This window comes from Mesoplodon mirus (genome assembly GCF_964341445.2).
Source record: "Mesoplodon mirus genome assembly, chromosome: 4".
NCBI classification, from domain to species: Eukaryota; Metazoa; Chordata; class Mammalia; order Artiodactyla; family Ziphiidae; genus Mesoplodon; species Mesoplodon mirus.
This window is the reverse complement of record NC_138979.1, coordinates 127,867,478-127,890,053: the sequence shown is the minus strand read 5'-3', so window position 1 is coordinate 127,890,053 and position 22,576 is coordinate 127,867,478. Positions and strand designations below refer to the sequence as shown.

Below are 22,576 nucleotides of genomic sequence, written 5' to 3'. Positions count from 1 at the left end.
CCAGAACATGGCTTTCCTTCCAGTCAGTTTCATCTCAGGGCTAGTCCAGGCAGGGCCACTCCAGTATATCAGATAGAGTTTAATAACTTTCAAACTTACAGGAAAATTATCAAAACCTAGAGTACCATGTCCCTGGAAGGCTCTTTGATCCCTTGACAAAGTTGCCCATCTCTTCCTCAGCAACTTTTAAAATGGGGATAGGAAATAAAAAGTCCAGAACTGTCAGAGGTAGGATCCTTACCTTACAGCTACATTATCAAAAGGACCCACTCAAGTGGTCTCCCCCCCCTCCCAAAAAAAGGTCTTCTCCAGAGTGCCCTGAATGTCCTGCTCTCTAGGAACTTTTATGACAAGATCTCTTATTAAATACATATATATTTTTAAAGTTCCACATCTCCGATATCCCATTACACAATGAAGTAGTGTAGATGTTTAGTTTGAGCACATACCTTATAATACATGAATTAAGCTAGCAGAGCAGAAACTAAAATTTCTACCACTGAGTTGGTTCATCATTCATATTGAGTCAACAGTACACAGCTAACAACTGTAAGATATTTGTTTTGGAAAGACTGAGAGAGTAAATATATGCTTTCTGTTTTCTATGGAAAATTTAAATAATGGATTTCTCAATTTTCTTCTGACCAGTAATCTCAGCAGTCATCAGGTATATTCCCCTCCTGCTAATCCTCATCAAGACCTTGAGTCCCCTGGGTAGCATCTCTGACAAGAGTCCCCCCAGTGAGAGCCTGGATCATTGTAAGCATCCATGTTCAAAAGCTTCTCTTACCTTGAGCCCAAATATGCCCCTTATCGATATCTATATTGGTCCTTGTCTTCACTTTTGGGTTCACTCAAAGTAAGTCTAATCTCACTCTCAGTCCACAGCCATTTGAGTATTGGCCGGCAGCTCCCAGGTTCTTCAAAAGCTTTCCTCCTCCAGGTTGAAAATCTCTGATTGTTTCAACAAATCATCTTATCATATGGTTTTGAGTGACTCCACCACTATTTTTTACTCTTTACCAGTGTTAAAAGATAAACTGAGCTGTATTAAAATTTTTAAGAGTGTATTTGAGCAAAGATTAATTCAAATAAGGCAGTACCAAACTGGAAGTGGTTAGAAGCACAGGAGCCAGGGGATATACTTATACAGAGAAACTGCAGAAGCAAAGAAAAGAAATTATTTGATTGGCTGTAGCTTAAAGCCTAGTTGGCTATTTGTGATTGGTTGTCCTTAGTGTTTTTTTTTTTGTTTTTTTTTTTGTTTTTTTTTTGCTGTACGCGGGCCTCTCACTGCTGTGGCCTCTCCTGTTGCGGAGCACAGGCTCCGGACACACAGGCTCCGCGGCCATGGCTCGCGGGCCCAGCCGCTCCGCGGCATGTGGGATCTTCCGGGATCGGGGCACGAACCCGTGTCCCCTGCATCGGCAGGCGGACTCTCAATCACTGCGCCACCAGGGAAGCCCATCCTTAGTGTTTTGATTTTGTAACTTTGAGACATTTACAGGCCAGGATTTTGATTTGCTTACATAAGTCACTGTGCCATTAGAGCCTTAGTTGCAAGAACTATGCTTCTAGGGTACTCCATACGTTGATCATAATAATAATGTTAAAGAGAACAACTATATGTACCAAATGTATACACGGACTGCTTTGAGTGATTTACATTCCCTAACTCTCTTACCACCTCAGTAACCCTGATACAGTTTGAGTTCTCTGGAAGCAGATGCTGGGACAAAGTTTGAGAAAAGGAGGCAGCAGGGGAGTAAGATGTTTATTAGGGTTCAAAACCCGTAAAAGGGAAATCTGCAAAAGGAAGCACAACTGCACAGAGAGAAAAATTGAATAGTTATGCAGGCCTGATGAAGCCTCAGCCTATCCAGCAGGGGGCTTTGAAGCAACGATTGCCCAGCAAAGTTAGCCAAGTTATCTCTTATGGGGCCAAATGGCTGAACTTTATACAACCTATACACACACTGCTCAGACACTGGATGCAGACTTCCCAGGGAAGGGTGTGACCTCAGGTGAGGTGACTCTGCAGCTGAGGCAGATCCTAAAAGCAGTCCCTGCAGCTGGGCCACAAGTGCTTCCCAGAAGGGGTTCTGGACAGCACACCTCCATATCTGCTCCATATCTGCTGCAAACCTGTAAGGCTGACACTTTTACTCTTTCCATTTTACACATAAGGAAGCTGAAGTGAGTCGGGTTAAGAAACTTACCAAGATAATGCAGCTGGTAACTGAAAAATATTGATGACAACATTCACTCTATAGTTAAAATTATAAGTAAATTAAGTGTACTCGCACTGAACAGCTAGTTCACTCGTCTACACTGTGCCAGGCAAAATGCTCAATATTGGATAAACTCAAACACAGTGAAGGGGGCTTCCCGGGTGGCACAGTGGTTGAGGGTCCGCCTGACGATGCAAGGGACACGGGTTCATGCCCCGGTCCAGGAAGATCCCACATGCCGCAGAGCAGCTGGACCCATGAGCCATGGCCGCTGAGCCTGCGCGTCCGGGGTCTGTGCTCCGCAGCGGGAGAGGCCACAACAGTGAGAGGCCCGCATACCACAAAAAAAAAACAACAACAACAAAACAGTGAAGGGTCTGCAATTGTGCCCTATTTGCAAGCTAACAAATTAGCCTACCCCATTTCATGGTTGTTGGCAGAAGATACAAGACCCTGGGCTCCGAGAAAAAGACCTGACTACTCACAGCACAGCAGGCAGGATGAGCTTCACGTTCACATCAATCTTCCTCCCTTCCTCCACCCAGGTTGATTGCAGGTGATGTGGAAGGAGTCTCAAGTGGAGGCTGCACACACGGCTGGTTTGTGTCACAGCTGAGGAACCTGGAGTTTAGGAAATCCCATCTTTCAAAAGGGGTTGCTAGAAAATCTACCCAACCTTTCCCCCAAGGGAGATATTTTTATTATCCTGCTCAGAAAAACATCTTCTGCCCCTTAAGGGATGTGAGACACAACATGTTCTCAGGCTGTTTGCTATACAAACATCCTTGAAAAGACAGTCCATGACAAAAGTTGATATGAGACATAGAGAAATGCCATGGAAAACTGTCTCCCAAAAGATAAAGTGGCATGATTTTGGCCCTCCATGCATCTAGCGAGGAAAACAAAACCAAAATATAATTATAAAACACTATGAGAATTTCTATAATAGGGGTAAGACTAGGAAGCAACAGGAATGTACAGAAGACACCAGTGACTGGTTAATTCTGGGAAAGCATTTACACACTAGGTGATTTTGAGTTGTGTGCTGTTAACCAGTCTGTGAATTCACTGAGTGTGGCAATCATGCTTTCTCATGATTGGTGTTTAATAAGTTTTCTAGAATTTAATGACATTTGCAGAAAATAGGAAGGAAGGAAGGGTAGGATACCTCATGACCATAAAATTTACCATCATGTGAAGGACATAAACTTCGTGTAATAAAAATTTGAGTCCTAAAGATTTTAAACTTTGGCAGAATGATGGTGATGAAAACATTTGCAAAATAGCTTTAAAAATTCTAATAACCTTTTTTCCCTCATTTCTTTGATATCAAATGACAATGCCCAGTAACTGGAACATCTATACATCATCCTTGACATTCAGAGTAATATATTTGAATAGTTACTGCATTTCAGAATATGTTTTTAGATGAATAATTACAAATATGCAACATGAAACATGCATTTTACCCAGTCTGCTGCATTATCTAGCAGATCATTACAACTTGTTTGCACCTTTAGCACTGAATGTGTTACATTCGCTCCACACAATCACATTTTATAAACTCCAAGTTAAATCTGCTGCTTTATCTTATTTTATCCTGTCTTCTATTCTCTGGAACAGAGGTGGCACATAGAGTAGAATCTCTGACTCATGGAGTTTCAGTCTCGGGCATTTCAGAAAACTGAGTAAAGATACTTCTGTTAGACTAGAGAAGGACCAGCGGCACTCATGACATATAATGAGAAATAAGAAATAAAGGAAAAGAAAGGAAAAACAGATAAGAAAACTAAAGTCCAAAATCTTTTCTACAAACGTTTTGAACCCCTCTAAGAGTCCTCTAAGGGTGTATCTGTAAAAGGCAACACAAAGAATACAAACGCCTGCTCTTAAATCACTCATTACCCTCTTCTTTTAAACATTGAGGAAGAAAACATCCTCTCTTGATATTGCACATACTTTACAGGGCATGTAAAAAGAAGCATCTTCATGTGTGGGCCAATGGCATGTACTCCATGCACCAATGAAGCTAGTTCATAGCTTTATCCTCCCCTAGTCTTTTCTCTATGTCTGTCTCATTCCCATCAGTGACCAAGCCTAGGCTTCATAAGAAGACAGGTACCCCTGGACATGAGCTCAATTCAATTGGACAAATGCTTATTGCATGTTTATCATACGCAGTACTGTGTTGACTGCAAGCAATTCAAAGACAGATAGGACACAGTCCCTGCGTTTAAGAAGCTTGCTTTCCCACACTCTCACCATTTCTTCCACCTACACATTTACTCACATCCATGCCTTTCTTTCCTCTTTCCTTCATTCTGAGCTTGCCTGAAGCCAATCCTTCACCCAGGACTCTGAATTATATCTTTCCCTCACTCCCTTGTTTATGACTCCACCTGATTGCACATTATAAACCTCTTGCCTTTTACTGGCTAGGGTCAAAAGTGGATAGAGGTACAGATGAAACAAGAATGACAGAATGTTGACAAGTTTTGAAACTGGGTGATGAGTTCATGGAGGTTAATTATACCATTTGCTTATTTTGTATATGTTCGAAATTTTCCATTTAAAAGAGTTTTAAAAAGAGATAGAGCAACCAGAGAACTGATTGAGTACTATAGACTTCTTTTCTCTCTCACTGACACTGGTCATACTTAATGTAAGTAAACAATTTTTTTCTACATACACCTGTACTGCTCTCCTGTTGTGGCTGATGTTAATTCTGGGTGTAGAAGGAAATCTGAGAGGAAGCAGGGAGGGTAAATCAACACATACCTAATTACATCTCATTCTTGTTAACTATTCTTTGTTAGCTCTTTGAAGAAAAAAATCAAGTTTTTTAAAATGACATTCATGACTCTTTATAACTTCCCACCTTATCTCACTTACGTCCATCTTTATTTCACTCAATATTTGCTCGTACCATCCAGCATGGACATTATCAACTGCCTGCACCTCAATGAATTTGCCATGAACACTTACACCTTCTTGACCTTACAAATACTAATCTCCTCTGCCTGAAGAGACATCTTCATCCCCCAGGTCTTCCGGCAGTTCTCATTCATCTTGATAACCGTGCTGAAATACTACAGATGTATATTGTCTTGCCAAACCTAACACTCTATTGTACTTGTCTGTTACTCACATGCTTCCTCCACTAGACACGAGCAGCTCCAAGGCTGAGACTGTGCCTTATTTATCTTTCTATTCTCATCACCAGCCTAATGACTGCAACTTAGTAGATGTTAAAATTTTTGGTAAATTAACAAATGAATACATGTAAACCATGTGCTAAAGACATAGTTATATTATATACGAATATAAAGATATCATATCTGATAAAATTAAGAAGCACCAGAAAAACATTTTCCAATGACTCACTTAAATTTTAAAAAATCTTATAGTGCCTAATAAGACACTATTTTAGGGCACAGGGTGATGACTGAAACAGACAACGTCTCTGAGCTCACATGGCTTGCATTCTATTTAGGGCTGACAGACAATTAAAATACAGAATATAGTATCAAGTAGTGATACATGTTATGAAAAAAATTAAGGCAAGATCAGTGTTGGTGGGGAATAATAGACTACATAAGGGAGCGAGTGTAAGCATCTCTGGGGAGGTGATATTTTAGCTGGGACCTGAATGACGAGAGGTGACAAGCCAGTTGTTAATTAGGAAGAAGAACAGGCTGAGCAAAAGAAGCCAACAGTGAAAAGACCCGGGATTGGGAATTTCAGGAACTAGGAATTCTTGTGCCCAAACCTGAAATTCTACCTCCAGAAAGACGTATCCTTTGGGGTCTTACAGGCTTTTCTTCACCATTTTTCTATTAAAAACCAAACACTGCTAGAAGCGGTGACATTTCAAGTAAAGATTAATTAACCATCTGCAGCGAATGAAACAGAGTAGAAGGGGGAAGTGAATTGCAGAGCAGATCCCTGAAAGGAAAGACCAGAGGGCACTAAGCCTTGCCTGTGTCACTCTGTACCTACCTTGACCCTGGACAGAGATGGGCCATGTTGAGATAGCGTATGTACAGGTGAGAGGGAAACAAGGCGGCACTGCTGCCTCCTCTCCCAGTTGTGCGCAGCCTGTCTCCTCCATCCACTTTGCATCCTCTAAACAACCAGGGTCGGTGACAGCAGGGACGGGTAAACTCTGAGAGGCCATCAGTCACTGTAAAGAAAATAGAAGAATCAATTGTGTTTGACTTTGAGCAAATGACCCTGCTATGGCAAGACAGAAATATGTGGCGCTTAGGAGTCCAAGGGGCTGTTAGGTTCATAGCAGTGACTTTGCCACTGATACCTCTTAGCAGTGGCAGTAACTAACAGAATGGTCAATAATAAAGGCTCAGGGGACCAAGATCACTGATCCTGTAAAAAGAAGAAAATCTGATGTCCTTTCAGACACTTGGAAAAATCAACAGAGCAGCAAGAGCCAAATAAAGAAGTCAACAGCTCTACCCAACAGCAGAGATGCAGGGACATCAATCAGGAATATGTGTCACAGGAGGAAAGTAACTTATTGTGCACACAGGTGCAATGGTCAGATTACACTTTCTATTCATTTTGTTAACAGAAACACCCTCAACACCTATTGTTCCACCAATACAAAGTATTATGCCCAAAGTGCATTCTGTCTACCTCATTTCATTTAATCCTGACAAGCTCTTACTCTATCATGCATAGTTTGTACATAAAGAAACTGAGGCTCAGAGCCACATTCACAAGTGGTGGAGCAAAGGTTTTTTTTTTTAAATCGACATATAGTTGATATACGATATTATATTAGTTTCAAGTGTACAACATAGTGATTTGACATTAATATACATTACGAATTGATTGCCACAATAAGTCTTTTATTTATTTGGGCCCTCTCTCTTTTTTTCTTGATAAGTCTGGCTAAGGGCTTATCAATTTTGCTTATCTTTTCAAAGAATCAGCTCTTAGTTTTATTGATCTTGTCTATTGATTTTTTTTTGTCTCTATTTTATTTATCTCCACGCTGATCTTTGTTATTTCCTTCCTTCTACTAATCTTGGGCTTTGTTTGTTCTTTCTTTCTGGTTTCTTTAGGTGTAAGGTTAGGTTATTTGATACTTTTCTTGTTTCCTGAAGTAGGGCTGTATCACTATAAACTTTCCTCTTAGAACTGCTTCTGCCACATCCCATGGATTTTGGAATGGAAAATGGAGTGGAAAAACATTTTGGATATGTTTTGTTAACTTATTTGAAGAAACTGTAAATTACCATTAGTCTCCTGTAGACATTAGCTGGAGAGTAAATTCAATCTCAATGAATTAGTCAGAGAAACACACTTTAACTATAACTTTGGCTGTGAAGAACAAATTCACTTTACAGGGAAGAATGTATTTCTAATGGTCAGGGATTCTGTGGAATTCAAATCAATGTCACTTTATGAGTTTTTTTTTAATTGTTCTATATTTTAGGAAACACATGGAGTTTTAGCCTTCAGAAGTGTAGAACACTTATGGACTTGAATTTTTTAAATGTTTATTATTTTTTATAAGTTGTTTTCCAAAGAAAAGCATAATTTCAGAAGTGCTTTGTATATAAGCTGGCTTCCTAACAATTTCCAACCTTTTTCCTACTATGGATAAAGGAAAGAACAATAAATCTGCATTTGTACAGTGAACAAAAAAAGTGGTATCTATACATACCACTTATTACCTATGTGACATTAGACAAACTAGTTAATCTCACTGTGTTTCTGCTTCCTCCTCTATAAAATGAGAATATTAGTACCTCATAGTAATTAAAGCAGTATTTAAAGCCAGTCCCATAGTGAGAGCTCAGTAAAAATTGCTATTATAGTTATATTTCTTTCCCCTCATGCCTAATAAGCACTGGTTGACTGGATCGTCCACTTTGCCAAATCCTTCTTTTCTTGCTTCTCTCTTCTGCACCAGTCCCCTTAAAATCTCCCCATAACCTTGCCCTCAGCAACAGCCCACTCACTTCTTTTTTAAAAAAAAAGATAGATTTTTTTTTAATTAATTAATTTATTTTTGGCTGTGTTGGGTCTTTGTTGTTTCCTGACTCCAGTAACCATTTGAGTTTGAAATCCCTGTGCATACTCATCATCAAAGATCTCTATAAAGCTAGGAATCACCGCCCTTGTTAGTATTTTGTTGAGCTTTCACAGTGTGGAAATCACCCTGCTGGACTCCATAGGGCTTGGGTACTAAGGTGAGAACTGTGACACGGTGGAGTGCTCACACCCCACCTCAGGGCAGGGCTGCTACTCGGCACCAACTGATGCTTCCTGTGCAAGAATGCAAGCCTAAAGCTGCCAGATACTCCAGGGCTTTTTTAGGAAGCAGGAAATAGCCTGTAAATATTGACAACTAATTTAATTTTTAAAAATCTTCAGGCAGATAAAAAAAACAATCAGAAGTTGAGTTGTAGGCCCTCAACTTGCAACCTCTTACCATAAAAGGTCCATGTGCTTGACTTGACACAGGATAAAGTTATTTATTGTCTCAGTACCTCTATTTCTCTAACCATAAAATGAAGATAATACCTTCCTAATGGGAGTGTTTGGAGGATTAAATGTATTACTTACTACGTGGTAAGCACTTGGACTATTTGGCACATAATAAGTATTGTTATTCAAAATTATATTTTAACACATTTTCCTAGATCCTTCTGAATGAACTATGTAGTATGTAAGTCCCATGTTTGATTGTATAATCTCAATAAAAAACCTCTCAAGCTGGGGCTTCCCTGGTGGCGGAGTGGTTGAGAGTCCGCCTGCCGATGCAGGGGACACGGGTTCGTGCCCCGGTCCGGGAAGATCCCACATGCCGCGGAGCGGCTGGGTCCCTGAGCCATGGCCGCTGAGCCTGCGCGTCCAGAGCCTGTGCTCCGCAACGGGAGAGGCCACAACAGTGAGAGGCCCACGTACTGCAAAAAAAAAGAAAAAAAAAAAAAAAAAAAAGACAAGGTTTGTTAAGACAATGAACAACCTCTGCCTGTTAAGCAGTCTTTAGTTGCAGTATTCAGTTTGTTATCTTTCAAGCTGATTTGCAGAGTTTCACTATAGACATCGCACTCAGTACCACTTAAGGACACATTTTAAAATTGGATCTAGCTAAAGTAAAAATCCTTGAAAAAATAGGAATCCACACTTGAGAGTCCATTCTAAACCATGGGTGTTCAAACATAATAGCCCTTTATTTCTCAAAGTGTGGTGCTGGCGGGGCAGCATCAGCATTTTCTGGGGACTTGTTAGAAACACAGAATCTTGGGTCTCACCAAGACTTACTGAGGTAGAATGTTCACTCCCAGGGGATCCATGTGCACAATAAAACTTGAGAAACACAACTAAGTAAGTTATCCCTATAATGTCCTAGAATTTGTGTGTGATCAGGGAAAGGGATAGGAAGGAAGATAGAAGAATTTCACCTTCAAAATTACAGGGAGGGTTTTTGCTGTTTGATAACCCACTCGAGGAAGAAAAAAATGTCAAAAGCCAGCCCTCACCATCTGTTCAATTATAGACATCTAACGATTCCAAACATTCCAAAGAAACCTAAAGGTTTATCGTAGACTCAGGCCCAATTTGCTGGAAGTTGCTTTAAGCTGAGACTCTGGCTGGGATATTGACATCCTTCAGCCTGGCTGCTGGGACCTGCTGTTTACCCCTCCAAGGAGAGGAAGTAAGTACAATGCTTTGTTGGTGTGGCAGCAAAATCAGAGAAAGGTGCTAAGCTCAATTTGCCTGGAAATATCACTGACAGCCTTGCTCATTCCTAAGGGATGACAGAAACAGGTAGATAAGTCATACTTTTTCAAAAATGAAGAAAGGAAGGAATGAGGGGAAAAGAGGATGAGAAGGAGGGGAAAGGAATGAAGGAAGAAAGGAAATAAAAATCATTGTCAGGATATTTACTTGCCTCTCCCATTTCCATCATTCTCTTTTTTTCTAGCTGTTGAAAAGTCAGTGCTTCTATAATCTATCCTGGACTAATCATAAAGCAAGAGAGGCATTCTGCCAAAGAACCTCTTGGAAGTAGGTGAGGAGAGACACAGGGCTTTATTTATGAGCTGGAGACCCACCTCATATGTAGGAGAATTCAGCCACGCTTATTCCTCTTCCTGTGTAAATCCTAGGCAGGCAGACACTATTCATTTATGAGGCTGTTCACTTCCAGCCTTATACGTTCAGGCAAAGAAGGGATGGGTGTTGGGCCACAGTTTGGTTTCCGTTCCCTGACAATTCCCTCACTGTCCTGTCAGCATGGCTGCATATCAGTGAATACTCTCAACAGACTACACAGCATGTGACCAGCCATCAACACAGCCCAGTGGCTCTTACTGTAAGGAAAATGCTAAAATCCGCTCTTTAGAAGAAATAGGTTATAAAATCAGCTCACGATGTTTTAAAAATTCCTTACATTTTCCTCTACATCCTCTGTTTTTGTAGATAATACAGATATTCCTGAAAAATAGCATGTGTGTGCACACACACTCCTTGTCTGAAGAAATCTCTCTCAGAGAAGAGTTTGTAAAAATATAAGTTTGCTAGTAACTCAACCAGCAATGGTGTATACAGGCTACAGCTCATTGGTTTAATTCTTCAAGTTCTTCAGGTTTCATAGCACTCAACAAATATTTTCAAATATCTTCTATGAGTCTAGCACCCTGCTAGTTAACCCAAACCCTCATAATCCTTCTGGGAAGAAAGAATTAATTAGCTATGTTAATTGTATGTTACTATTTGATCAGTATAGGAGTCCCTCTGTATAAAACTAGTTCAGTATGGAGCACATACAAATACTAAAAACTAAAAGCATAACACATTCTAGTTGAGAGTCATTTTTCTTTTAATAATTGAGCCTTCCGGAACATTTCCACAGAAGGCATTGTCTCTGTACCATAAGTCATGTAAATTGAAGGAAAGATTTTTCAGCTGAACAGGGCCCTGGCATTCAAGAAAGTCAAGATTCTGGGAGTAAGAGAGCAGAATGTCAAAGTCTCCAGAGAACCTTGTTGTACATGAACCATCGTTTCATCCATCATTTTTTAAAGCAACTCTTTTAGATGATTTCCTCTCTGAGCATGAGAAGGGGGGCCTTGTTCACAGACCCCTGAAAAGGAAACATGAGGAGCAAGTGTGACTCTCTCAATTCTTCCCCTGCCAATTATTCCCTATCTCAGTCCCCTTGGCTTCTGCTTAGCAGAGTTCACAATCTGAAACTATTTTACTTATGTGTCGGTTTGTTTGTAATGTATTAGCAATTATAATTCTCCATCCCCAAAACTCTAGGAAGTTAGGGATCACACTTCTCTAGTTTCCTGTTTTACTTCCAGTGCCAAGCACAGTTCTCAGCCCATAATAGCAGTTAATAACATTTTTGAATTAAAAAATGAATGAATGTTTTGCCAAAACAAATCAATGCTGAGGCGGTGAGGCTGTACCCCCAACCTCACATTGCCTTTGTCTCGCTCCCCCTGCTGGCCAAGACCCACACTTGGTGTTGGGGTCTCTGTAAAATGAGAGACACCAACCACCTCTACTCCCTAATGAGATGCTTGCTTGTAATCCAGTAATATCATTGCAGTGAAAGCTGAGAAGCCAGAAAGTTTCTGACAGGAATGATTCCTCAAAAGGATAACATTACCAAATGCACTTCCTGAACATTTCTAGCAAGTGGCAATTCTTTGATGCTTTGGGAAGAGCCTGGAAAGAGCAGCTCTTGGGTACTATTCTAAAACTCACAGCATTCATTTCCAAATAGAACCTGTGTCATCCACCCTGCAGATGCTGGGATGTCAAGGTCAGATTTCCAAGGTAAACCCTAAAGCACTGCACTGAAGCAAGGAGCCCTCAGCCTTGTTTACTCATGGCTCTAGAAGCCAGTCCAGCACCCAGGATGTAAGGCATCCTGGGAAACTTGACTATTGATGAACAAATTAGGAAGAATTTTCCTAATTCTTGAATGTGTAAATAATTCTTAAATGCCTAGAAATGAAAATAATATAGGGAAAAGCTACAATTTAATATATTCAGTAAAAAGTTTTTAATACAAAGTATTTGTGGCAAGAAAAATATTGAGTCAAAAAATTGGGGGAGCACACCTAAAAAATTAAATTCAAGGATTTTTTTAAATCCTGTAAAAATTAATGATGTATAAGGACTTACCAAAAATTATGTGAATGTATATGTTATCACACATTCCTTTGAAGCCTTGATTCTTCTTTATGTAAAATACTGAGAGTGATTTCTCATACTGGACCAGACTAGCTTGTGGTTTCTTATCTAGGTTCTAAGTGGAAATGAATGCTTCAGAAGTCCATTTTTTTCCTGCTCTACCCTGGCCCTGGCTCTCTGGTTCTCTCTGTGTCAAGTTAGTCCAAAGGGAAACTCATCATGTTCTATAGAGCAAAGGGATAAGTATCACAGATAGAATTGGTGGATGCATTAATTTATTGGATGTAAAAGTACATAAAAGCCTTTTGATGATACGTTTAAGTGGAATCTTACCAGTGTGCTAAAAGGAGAACTACACTGGATGAACAGAACAATCACTAAGAATGAAAAGAACAATGGTGAATGGTAGTCCTGACTCTCGTTCCCAGGTAGAAAAATGGACTAAACATTCCAGAAAAATACCTGTTTGACTAAGCCACTGAATTGGAGAGTAGCCAACAGAACCTACTTTTGGGCTGCGGTCACCCCACCCATTGTGAAGAGGTGACTCCTCTCTGTGACTTAGAGGGCAGATAAGTGCCCTGACAAGAAGCTAAAATCTCTTAAACATAGTCACATCCTCCAATAGATGATTCTGTGCTACAATAGTGCAGTGTGGAACATCCAATATTCTCAATTTCTTGGAAAACAATGAACATCTTTACTAGTTTGTCCGTGCCTTGTTTCCTTAGCTGTAAATGGAGGAATAGTAGTAGTGACGACCTCAAAGGGTTGTGGCAAAAATGAAATGTAAAGCTTTTAGAAGAGGTGTTGACATGTAGAAAGCATGATATGTGTTTGAGATCAAGGTGTTGATGATGGTGACAACTATGATGACGTTTTCCTTTTTTATAGGAAGGTACTGTCCTAGAAACCTTCAGTGACATAAAGAAATAACGTGTTGCTTTTCAATGATAGGTCATTGTGTAGATTTGTACTATTGACCTCAATTCTTCACCTCTTCTCTGTATTCATGTTTTACTTACTTATTTTGGCCAATGGAATGGAGTGTTGGAAGTGACATTGTGCCAGTTCCACATCCAGGCCTAAAGAAGTCTTGCACATTTTGCTTGCCCTCTTGCACCTCTAACACTGCCATGACACAGACATGCATTGGGAGTCTGCTGGGCCAAGGAGGTTAAGAGATATATCAAGCAGACCAGAAGATCTGGAGCATAAGCTGAGTGCCTCCTGTGTTTACTGTTATGTGCCATTGAGATTCTGTACTTGTTTGTTATGCAGCAAGTTAATTCAGCCATATTCCATACATTAGTGAAATTAATAGGAATAAGCAATGAAAAGAATATATAATAAAGCCAGGGCTATAAAAGCAAACTTTGCTTTAGCTGAAGTGTGTGTGTGTGTGTGTGTGTGTGTGTGTGTGTGTGTGTGTGTCAAAAATTATGGAATTTTATAAGTAAATAGTGGTCAAATATGGCAATTCCATATGGTTCAACCTAAATATTCTAAGGTTTGTGCATTGTGACCACTATTTAAAATACATTCATACATAACATATACATACTACTATACATAAAATAAGTAATCATCAAGGACCTACTGCATACCACAGGGAACTCTACTTAATATTCTGTAATAACCTAAATGGGAAAAGAATCTGAAAAAGATTCTTTAGATGTATGTATACGTATAACTGAATCACTTTGCTGTACACCTGAAACTAACACAACGTTGTAAATAAACCACACTTCAATAAAAAATTAAAAATAAATAAAATTACGTAAACACGGAAAAAAATTTTTAATACATTTGTTTATCAGTTGGAAGGAGAGTTCCTTACATTTAAATAAGGAGGGGGTTTTAAAACTGCCTATCACATAACTGACATTCAATAAATAGTTATTGAAAAAGTTATTGAATAAAGACAAAAAACTCAAACTACACTTTGTATTTGCATCCTATTGGAAGGAACTTTCTAAGGGCTTTATAAAATGGGCAGATATTTTATGGATCCTGAGCAAGCTTTCCTCAAGAGCAGGGAAGCTCCTAAAAACCAAGAATTCTGTTTCCAGTGGCTACTAGATAAATTCCTCCTGGTTACATCAAAATCAAGTATAAATGTATTGAATACTGAGAAGTAAGTGCTTTCTCCTTTTCAGGGAGTAGGTCAAATAATACAAATCAGTATTCTATATTATCAAAATGTGGAAGGAATCTAAACATCAATTTTCTTTCATCAGATGTATTTGTGTGTGGATATTCTCAAAATAAAAACTCTTGTCATAATACTGGAGAACAATTTAGTAAATAGAATTTCAGATTTCTGTTTCTGTCTATATATGGGATTAGTGCTATTGTCCCATTATCTGGATCCAGTCTATGCCTAATAAATGTATTAAAGAAAAGCATCTTGTTCCACTTCCCCAAACCTTTTTTTTTTTTTTTGCGGTATGCGGGCCTCTCACTGTTGTGGCCTCTCCCGTTGCGGAGCACAGGCTCTGGACGCGCAGGCTCAGTGGCCATGGCTCACGGGCCCAGCCGCTCAGTGGCATGTGGGATCTTCCCGGACCAGGGCACGAACCCGTGTCCCCTGCATCGGCAGGCAGACTCTCAACCACTGCGCCACCAGGGAAGCCCTCCCCAAACCATTTTTGCCATGCTTACATCATGATGTTTCCTCATTCAAGCACATGTCTCAGTGTTTACCAAATTTTAGCATCCCATCATGTTGTTTAGCTTAAATGGATAATCTCAGGCTGAAATAAGTTGCTCTCAAACGTAAGATGTCTCTTCCATTTTTAGTTGCCATGAAGAGTTTTACTATTGTGAAATGAGCAACTGTTGTCATGCTGCTTTCTCTCAATGAGTATAAAGTGATCCATTTTTAGTAACCATGGTTATCACCAAAAATTCCATCAGTCTGAATTAGATGCACATCTCCTTTGTTAAGGAAAAGGACTGAAGAGCATTCACTTTCATGCCTGCATTTCATTTTTAATCCAACAACGCCTATTCTAAAAACAGGCATTGATGTACTTTTCATCTCATAATCTGCCACTTGCTTTCTCTCCTACTCTGGCCAGGCAGGATTAACAACTGGGAACACACATACGCATTTTCATATCCCTATTGATGAGAGAGACTAAAACTCAGACCAGTTTTCTCCAAGCTCCTAGAAAGCTGAGTAATCTTCAGCTATTTCCTGGGAGGTAAGTAGAAAAGAGTGGCAGATTAGAATGTAGCTCTGAGATAAATAAGGTGCTGCTCTCCCCAGATCAAGACATTTAGCTTTCCTCCCATTTGCACTCTTTCCCTCACCACAGAAGTCAGGGGTCCTTTACCAAATTGGCTACAGTGCAGCAATGGCAGGGTGAGCTATGGAAATGTGTTGTCGTGGAGCCCACATAGCAAGTGTGTCAGTCCATGCTGCAGGCAACAATGACCAGGAAGCAAAACATACCGGATGAGCAAAGAAGTAGAAAAGCTACATGTTTATTCCAAATAAGCAATTAAGATACATTTTTAAATTTCCTGCTATACCAATTTCTAAATCTAGACACTAAAGCTAATATCTTTATCCACCTGATTCAAGTTGTACATTCCTGATTATGATTTTAGTATGCTTTAAATGTCTATAATCCTTTACTAATTTTAATCACTTTTAGAAACCTGATCTTATTTGATCCTTGAAACAACCCTCAGTAGCAGTTTCTGCAGAAGGTTGGTATGTTTTATAAATGAAGAAGCTGAGGAGCAAACACCAAATATTTTCCAAGATCAACTTCCTAACTCTCAGTGTTTTTCTAACTCTGCCAGCATTTCTCAAAATTGATCATGTGAGATCCTCCATGAAAAGGGTGTTACACAACATGTATTCACATTCTAAAGTCTTGAGAAAGTCTGAAATAAAGAATGCTCCTTAAATGTTTTAACTCAAAAGTTCCTTAACCTATTGTGCATAAAACCCATTTGTTGCTCAAAATTCATGAGCATCCTCTGGAATTGCCTCTTAAGTCCTCAAAGCAAGGACTATATGTTATTCAAGTGTGTGTTTGGGTGATGTTATGGGTTGAATTGTTGCCCCCTCCATTCATATGTTGAAGTCCTAACCCCCAATACCTCAGAATGTGACCTTATTTTGAAGTAGGGTCATTGCAAATGTAATTAGTTAAGATGAGGTCATACTGGAGTAGAATGGGCTCCTAATCCAATATGACTGGTGTCCTTATAAAAGGGAAACTTGACATAGACCCACACACAAGGAGAACACCACTTGAAGATGAAGGTAGAGATGGGGGTTGTGTAGCAGAAGTCAAGGAACACCAGAGACTGCCAGAAAACCACCAGAATCAAGGAAAGAAGCATGGAACAGATTCTCCTTCACAGCCCTCAGAAGGAACCAGCACTGCCGACATCTTGATCTCAGACCCCCAGAACTGTGAGACAATAACTTTCTGTTGTTCTGAGCCATCTGATCTGTGTTCCTTTGTTATAGCAGCCCTAGGACACTAACAGAGGTGACAAGAACAGGGTATAGTCATTCATTTCCCACATTCAACAAATATTTAATAACTGCCTCTACTTACAGAGGATAACAGTCCCTGCCCTCACAGAGGTGACATTCTAGTGAGGAGACAGAAAATAAATAAATGTGAAATATAATTTATTTTCACTTGCAAGAGGAAATTGAGGCTTAGAGATTTCTATTTTGTCCAAAATATAGAGTTTTACTCATGAGCACAACAGGGAATCCCAGAAGACACATTCTCGCTAGGGTGCTATACTCTATGTCCAGCCAGTGCTCAAAGCACCATTTCCAAATTGTATGTAGCTAAGTAACATGAAATTCTCTTTCCTGGCTCTCATTTGCCAAAAAGTACGAGATCTTGGCAGAGTGGAAGTACTGGATTTGAAGTCGGGGAACCTGGGCTGAGTTTCTAATTTGCTTTCTGTGCAATCTATTACACTATTTTATACATTTGAGTCTAAATTTTCTCATTTGCAAAATAGTACCTACTCCATACAATTATCGTGAAGAGTATATGGTGATAAAGAAAACAATCAGAGTGAAGTAAATCAGACAGAGAAAAACAAATACCGTGTGCTAACACATATGGAATCTAAGAAAAAAAAAAATGGTTCTGAAGAACCTAAGGGCAGGACAGGAATAAAGATGCAGACATAGAGAATGGACTTGACGAAACAGGGAGGGGGAAGGGTAATCTGGGACGAAGTGAGAGAGTAGCATTGACATATATACACTACCAAATGTAAAATAGATAGCTAGTGGGAAGCAGCTGCATAGCACAGGGAGATCAGCTCGGTGCTTTGTGTCCACTTAGAGGGGTGGGATAGGGAGGATGGGAGGCAGACACAAGACGGAGGAGATATGGGGACATGTATATGTATAGCTGATTCACTTTGTTATAAAGCAGAAACTAACATACCATTGTAAAGCAATTATACTCCAATAAAGATGTTTAAAAAAAAAGAGAAAAGAATCAGAATTTAATTCCTCTGAATCTTTTGTTGGCTCAACCTCATAGATTCTGGACATCTTTCACATAAATTTGTTGTATATTTTGTTTTGTTTTTGTGTTTTGCTTCTTTGCTTGTTTGTTTGGTTTTGGGTTTGGTTTTGGGCTCCAGATGCCTAATTTATCTACTCATAGGTTCTGGGCTTGTGACCACATTTGGATTTCAAGGCAGGAAGTTGTTATTCTTTTTTTGTGTGTGTGGTATGCGGGCTTCTCACTGTTGTGGCCTCTCCCGTTGCAGAGCACAGGCTCCAGACGCACAGGCTCAGCGGCCATGGCTCACGGGCCCAGCCGCTCCGCGGCATGTGGGATCTTCCTGGACCGGGGCACGAACCCATGTCCCCTGCATCGGCAGGCGGACTCTCAACCACTGAGCCACCAGAGAAGCCCAGGAAGTTGTTATTCTTTATGTTCCATAAAATGTATATTAAAGTACCAACTATCTCTGTGCTCCCACTCCTCTCCCCACCACACACACATTAGACAAATAACTGGGCTAACAGTTATTCCTTTGACAGTGACCCATGGTTGGGATGATGGAAGGTGAGGGTTGTTTGAGTAATAAGGATCCCCCCCACACACATATACACCCAATACCCTTTGCTTTTCCTAACTTCTGCTGTTTTCAAATATAGCATCAATCAACCCCCTAAGGAAATAGAAATAGAAACCCAAAGCTAGCAGAAGGAAGGAAATATTAAAGACTAAAGCAGAGATAAATAAAATAAAAATTCTTAAAAATAGAAAATCAACGAAATCAAAAGTTGGTTCCTCAAAAGAATCAACAAAATTGACAAACTTTAACTACATGGACTAAGAAAAAAAGAGAGAAGACTCAAATTATTAAAATCAGAAAAGAAAGTGTAGACATTACTACAGATTCTACAGAAATAAAAAGGATTATAAGAGACCACTATGAAAAACTGTGAACCAACAAGTTGGGTAACCTAGATGAAACGGACAAAATTCTAGAAACACAAAACCTACTAGAAACACAAGACTAAATCATGAGAAATAGAAAATCTAAATAGACCTATAACTAGTAAGGAGATGGAATCAGTAATCAAAAATCTCCCAACAAAGAAAAGCCCTGGACCTGATGACTTCACTGGTGAATTCAACCAAACATCTAAAGAATTCAACCAAACATCTAAAGAATGTCTCAAACATTTCCCAAAAATTAAAGAGGAGGGGAGAAATCCTCATTCTCTGAGGCCAGCATTGCCCTGATTCCAAAGCCAGATGAATACACTACAAGAAAATAAGACTACAGACCAATAACACTTATGAACATTGATGCAAAAATCTACAACAAAATACTAGCAAACAGAATTCAGCAGCATATAAAAAGGATTATACACCAAAACCAAGTGAGATTTATTCCTGGAATGCAGGAATTGTTCGACATATATAAAAAAAAATGTAATAAGCCACATCAACACAATGAAGGGGGAAAAATATGATCATCTCAATTTGACAAAATTCAACACCCTTTCATGATAAAGCACCAGTAAACTAGGACTAGACGGAAACTACCTCAACATAATAAAATGTATATATGAAAAACCAATAGCAAACATCATACTCAATGGTGAAAGGCTGAAAGCTTTTCCTCTAAGATCAAGAACAAGGCAAGAATGCCTGTTTTCAACACTTCTATTCAACATCGTACTTGAACATCCTAATAGCCAGAGCAAATAGGCCAAAAAGGAAAAAAAAAAAATCCAAATTGAAAGGGGAGAAGTAAAATTACCTCTGTTTGCAGATGATATGATCTTATATGTATAAAGTCCTAAAGATTTCACACAAAAAAAACTTTTAGCACTAATAAATGAATTCAGCAAGGTAGCAGGATACACAGTCAACATACAAAAATCAGTTGCATTTCTATACACAAACTATGAACAATTTGAAAAGAAAATTGCAAAAACAATTCCACTTAACAATAGCACCAAAAAGAATAAATACTTAGGAATTAACAAAGCAAATGAAAGACTTGTACAGTGAAAACTACAAAACATTGCTGAGAAAAACTGAAGAAGCCATAAATAAATGGAAAGACACCCCACGTTCATGGATTGGAAGATTTAATATTGTTAAAATATCAATACTACCCAAAGTAATCTACAGATTCAATGTAATCTCTATCAAAATCCCAATGTTGTTTTTTTGCAGAAACAGAAAAACCCATCCTAAAGTTCATATGGAATCTCAACGGAACCTGAATAGCCAAAACAATCTTAGAAAAGAAGAACAAAACTTGAGGATTCTCACTTTACAATTTCAAAACTTACAGTTTTGAAAGTAATACAGTAATCCAAACAATGTGATGTTGGCATAAAGATGTTGGCATAAAGACAGACATGTAGACCAATGAAATAGAGAGTCCAGAAATAAATCCTTGTATATATGTCAAATTATTTTGGACAAGGACACCAAGACCATTAATTAGGGAAAGTGTTTTCAACAAATGATGCTGGGAAAACTGGATAGCCACATACAAAAGAATGAAGTTGAACTCACCTAATGCCATACACAAAAATTTACTAAAAATGAATCAAGGACTTAAATTAAAGCCTTAAAACAATAAAACTCTTAGGATAAAACACAGGAAAATGATTCATGACACTGTATTTGGCAATGATTTCTTGAATATGATACCAAAAGGCAAAGGTAGCAAAAGAAAAAATAGACCAACTGGACTGCATGAAAACTGAAAAATTTTGTGCATCAAAAGACACTATCTACAGAGTAAAAAGGCATCTTGCAGAATGGGAGAAAATATATGCAGATCATATATTTGACTAAGAATTAATATCCAGAATGCATAGAGAATCACTAAAACTCAACAATAAAAAAAGAACAACCTTATTCAAAAATGAGCAAAGGACTTGAATAGACATTTCTCCAAAGAAGATATATGAATGGCCAATAAGCACATAAAAAGATGCTCAACATCACTAATTATTAGGGAAATGCAAATCAAAATTACAATGAGATACCACCTCGCACCCATTAGAATGGTAACTATCTAAAAAACAAAACAACAGGTGTTAGCAAAGATGTGGAGAAATTGGAAACCTTGTGCACTATTGGTGGAAATGTATGTAAAATGGTACACCCTCTGTGGAAAACAGTATGGCAATTCCTCAGAAAAGTTGAAAATAGAATTCCCATATAATCCAGCAATTTCACTTCTGAGGATATGGCCAGAAGAATTAAAAGCAGAGTTTTGAAGAGATATTTGTAAACCTCTATTCATAGCAGTTATGCACAATAACTAAACCATGGAAGCAAGCCCAGAGTCCCTGAACAGATAAATAGATAAACAAAATGTGGTATATACATACAATGCAATAGTATTCAGCCCTTACAAAAGAATGAAGTTCTGACACATGCTACGACATGGATGAACCTTGAGGGCATTATGCTAAGTGAAATAAGCCAGTCACAAAAAGACAAATACTGTATGATTCCACTTATAGGAGGTACTTTGATAGTCAAAATCATAAAGACAGAAAATATAATGGTAGTTTCCAGGAGCTGAGGGTTAGCGGGGGAATGGGGAGTTATTGTTTAATGGTATAAAGTTTCAGTTTCACAAGATGAAAAGAGTTAATGGGGATGGATGGTGTTGATGGTTGTATAACAACGTGAATATATTTCATACCACTGAACTGTACACTTTAAAATGGCTGGTGCTGAATTTTGTTTTGTATTTTACCACAATAAAAAATGTGTAATTAATTGATTGATTGGTCTGATTTTTAGTATAATATATAAAAAATTTTTGTTTGATAATACTATTGGAGTGTTAAGAGAACTCAGAATTACCATATTTGTACTTCATTTCATTAGTGTATGAGAGTTATTTGAGTACCTGAAGTGGAATTTTGTCAAAATTCTTTAAAAAGAATTTATTAGTGACATTTTTATTATACTACTATTATCACATTTATATTTTAAATGCTTAGGAGAATTTTCATCTATAAGTTGTACAAGAAGTTTAAAACTTCCCTTAAAAGTAACTGTTGAAATTTCCTAGATTTATTATGTAGAATAATAATATTTTAAATTGGGCTTCCCTGGTGGTGCAGTGGTTGAGAGTCCACCTGCCGATGCAGGGGACACGGGTTCGTGCCCTGGTCCGGGAAGATCCCACATGCCGCGGAGCAGCTGGGCCCGTGAGCCATGGCCGCTGAGCCTGCGCGTCCGGAGCCTGTGCTCCACAACGGGAGAGGCCACAACAGTGAGAGGCCCGCATACCGCAAAAAAAAAAAAAAAAAAAAATTTAAATTAAATTGAAATATTAAAGAAAAAATTAGATTCATCATATTATTACTTTAATACCTCAAAGGTTAATTTAAAAATCCAAAGTAACCCCTAAACAATCTTTATTGTGTATAAAAAGCTGTTTTCAAGGACACCAAAATAACCTGTATTTATCATTTGTCATGATTCCCCCACACACATGGACTTTTTAGATTAAACTATCCACTACCAATTCTGACTATGGTAAATAGGTTTCATATATGATCCAATGATCATGAACCATTGAGTCATCCCAGAAGCCACAGTGTGGAGCTGCTTGATTCATGTTTCTTTAGCTGTATGGATACAGGA

The 22,576-nt window shown here is 38.7% G+C and overlaps 1 protein-coding gene across 4 annotated transcripts in view; it reads right to left on the bottom strand.

Annotated features, from left to right (window-relative positions):
• The window catches only part of LOC309802015 (uncharacterized protein), a 225,931-nt gene that overhangs the window by 105,432 nt on the left and 97,923 nt on the right, over positions 1-22,576 (bottom strand). For 3 of the 4 annotated variants that reach the window (XM_082617173.1, XM_082617174.1, XM_082617175.1), the window contains 2 exons: positions 6,231-6,414; positions 2,717-2,852 (listed from right to left, as the gene is read on the bottom strand). In XM_082617173.1, the coding sequence (XP_082473299.1) occupies positions 2,750-2,852; positions 6,231-6,414 (287 nt within the window). In that variant the 3' untranslated portion in view covers positions 2,717-2,749. Of the gene's footprint in view, positions 1-2,716; positions 2,853-6,230; positions 6,415-8,967; positions 9,552-22,576 lie in introns of those variants that run through there. The other variant, XM_082617176.1, reaches the window with a different exon arrangement.